Source organism: Stegastes partitus, unplaced genomic scaffold (assembly GCF_000690725.1).
Source record: "Stegastes partitus isolate 25-593 unplaced genomic scaffold, Stegastes_partitus-1.0.2 Scaffold593, whole genome shotgun sequence".
Taxonomy (NCBI): Eukaryota; Metazoa; Chordata; class Actinopteri; family Pomacentridae; genus Stegastes; species Stegastes partitus.
Genome location: NW_007578324.1, coordinates 148,986 through 151,326, shown reverse-complemented (window position 1 = coordinate 151,326; position 2,341 = coordinate 148,986). Strand labels below are relative to the sequence as shown.

General features: G+C 43.9%; 1 protein-coding gene across 2 annotated transcripts in view; it reads right to left on the bottom strand.

Annotated features, from left to right (window-relative positions):
• The window catches only part of LOC103362669 (rho-associated protein kinase 2-like), a 33,340-nt gene that overhangs the window by 5,276 nt on the left and 25,723 nt on the right, over positions 1-2,341 (bottom strand). For both annotated transcript variants that reach the window (XM_008289089.1, XM_008289090.1), the window contains exons 23-25: positions 1,706-1,799; positions 1,354-1,448; positions 877-1,065 (exon numbers count right to left, since the gene is read on the bottom strand). In XM_008289089.1, the coding sequence (XP_008287311.1) occupies positions 877-1,065; positions 1,354-1,448; positions 1,706-1,799 (378 nt within the window). The remainder of the gene's footprint in view (positions 1-876; positions 1,066-1,353; positions 1,449-1,705; positions 1,800-2,341) is intronic.

Below are 2,341 nucleotides of genomic sequence, written 5' to 3'. Positions count from 1 at the left end.
TCCTCACCGGGACGTGAACCGGCGACCTTCTAGCTGTGAGGCCACGGTGCTAACCACCGAGCCCTGCCTTGGCAATAATTAAAGACACAATCTTAACACTCTTTTTTCACCTCTGCAGCTCAACCAAGAGGATTCTTCCTCCTACGCATCCGTGGAGCATCTCTAACTGTAAGCTCACGTCCTGGAAAACTAATTTATGACTCTCTGGCTCAGACTATTGATTAACAAACTTATTAATTCGGAGCAAACACAGTGCTTTAAAGCCCACTTGTCAGCATCTCCGCCTACATCCTGCTTCATTGTTAAGATTTTAAGTGGTAAAAAAAAGAATGCATCCAGCTTTTCTGAGTTTTCTCACCGAAGCACAGATGTTTTCCGGTCAAGCCCTTTATCAACGCGCTCTCAGACTGTTGTGATTGTTTGTACGTGGGCGTAGAGCTGCTGGTACAAAACGCAGCTGCTGGTCTGTTAGCAGGTAGAAGAAAGCGTGATCGCCCGACTCCAGCGCTGGTTTCTGGGTGGATTTTATCGTTTGTTGTTGAGGTTTTAAATGCTTTACTTAGCAGAACTCTTACATTTTTATTCAACTGTAAATAGATGCGATGGAGGCTTTGCGGCGGCCGTTCCTAACAGCTGGAACATTTTACTTTTATGTGTGAAATCTGCTTTGACTGCCACCCATCTCTCATCGTGTCGTATCTGTTATTCCTTCTTACTTTTATTCAGATTTGTCTTTTTTGTGCTTTAATGCATTCTATGTCCTGCTATTCAACTGTCCAGCACTTTGGCTCAACTCCAGCAGTTCTAAAAAAGAGAAAAGTTGGACTATCTGTGTGTAGTCGGTGTGCTTTTCGGCGGCAGCGTGGGCGTACTGACCGCCTGCATCTCCGTCAGCTCCTTCTGGTATTTGATGATGGTGCTGTTGAGCTTCTCCTTCTCGGCTCTCAGCTCCAGCTGCAGCTTCCGGTTCTCCTTCTCCTTTCTGTGCACCTCGGTGTCGATGCTCCGGTGGCCTCCCCGCACCGTCTCCCTCCTGTTCATCACCTCCGCCAGCTTGTTTACAGCCTGAGAGCAAAAAATAAACAATAAAACAGCAGCAAAGTTCTATTTATGACAAATGTGAAGCCTGCAGGAATGTCAACGTTGCTGCCGGAGAAGATTTTTTAAAACTTGTTTCAGATCTCGGTGATTTTGCCCAGAGTTCACAACAAGCCTGTAGCAGAAAATTATTCTTATCAACAATTGATGTGATATAAGAGATGTCAGCGAGAAGAAAAAAAACAACAACACAGGTATCAAAGTATAGGAGGTATTTCAGGCTTTCCAGACCTGTGTAGGCGCCCAGACACACACCTGAATTTTTAGTGTCCTTTCATTCTGCAGCTGCTTCTCAAAGGACAGTTTCAGAGAGTTCATCTTCTTCTCCTCCTCCTTGGCTTTCTGGAGCTCTGTGAAGACGTTGCAGATGAATATTAATCAGGGCTAATATACACACACAATATCCACAGTTTACAAGGCAAAGACCAATACTCTGCCCCTCTGCACACACACTCCATGATGAGGACATCAGTTCCTGCTTTTCATGACATTTTCGCAGCTTTCTCCTCATAAATCATCGAGACGGCTTTATAACAGGTTTCCAGGACGCGGGGGGAAATTGGAAGTCTGTTCAGTCTGGGGCTCATTAACTGGAAACGACACTCACGTTGCTGCATTTCTTTCAGCTGGTTGTTGAGCTCCTCCTTCTCGCTGGCCAGGTTGCCGACGTCCACCGTCAGGGTGCGATTGGACTCCTCCAGCTGTGAGGGGCGACAGGTTAGATGGTGAGCTGGTGTCGAAAATCATTTTCAAAGCTCAGGAGGACGAAAAGGGAGTAAATTTGAATAATGCATGACTAGTTTCAGCAGTTTTTAGACTTTATTATATAGTGCTGCTAATCACTGATGGATGGATGGATGGATGGATGGATGGATGGATGGATGGATGGATGGATGGATGGATGGATGGATGGATGGATGGATGGATGGATAGATGGATAGATAGATAGATAGATAGATAGATGGATGGATAGATGGATAGATAGATAGATAGATAGATAGATAGATAGATAGATAGATAGATAGATAGATAGATAGATAGATATTGACTTTTCAATCTGATTTTTCAGGACAGAAATTAATTCAACCATCTGAATCCCAAAACCTACTGGTGGGTTTGAAAGGCTTGTTATTTTTTATTTTTTTAATGCATAAATCACAGTTTATCACGGCCAGAAACTGTAAAAACAGAACGATTTTTTCACTTTCTGATGGTCCTGTAGGTACTCATCTGTTACTCAGTC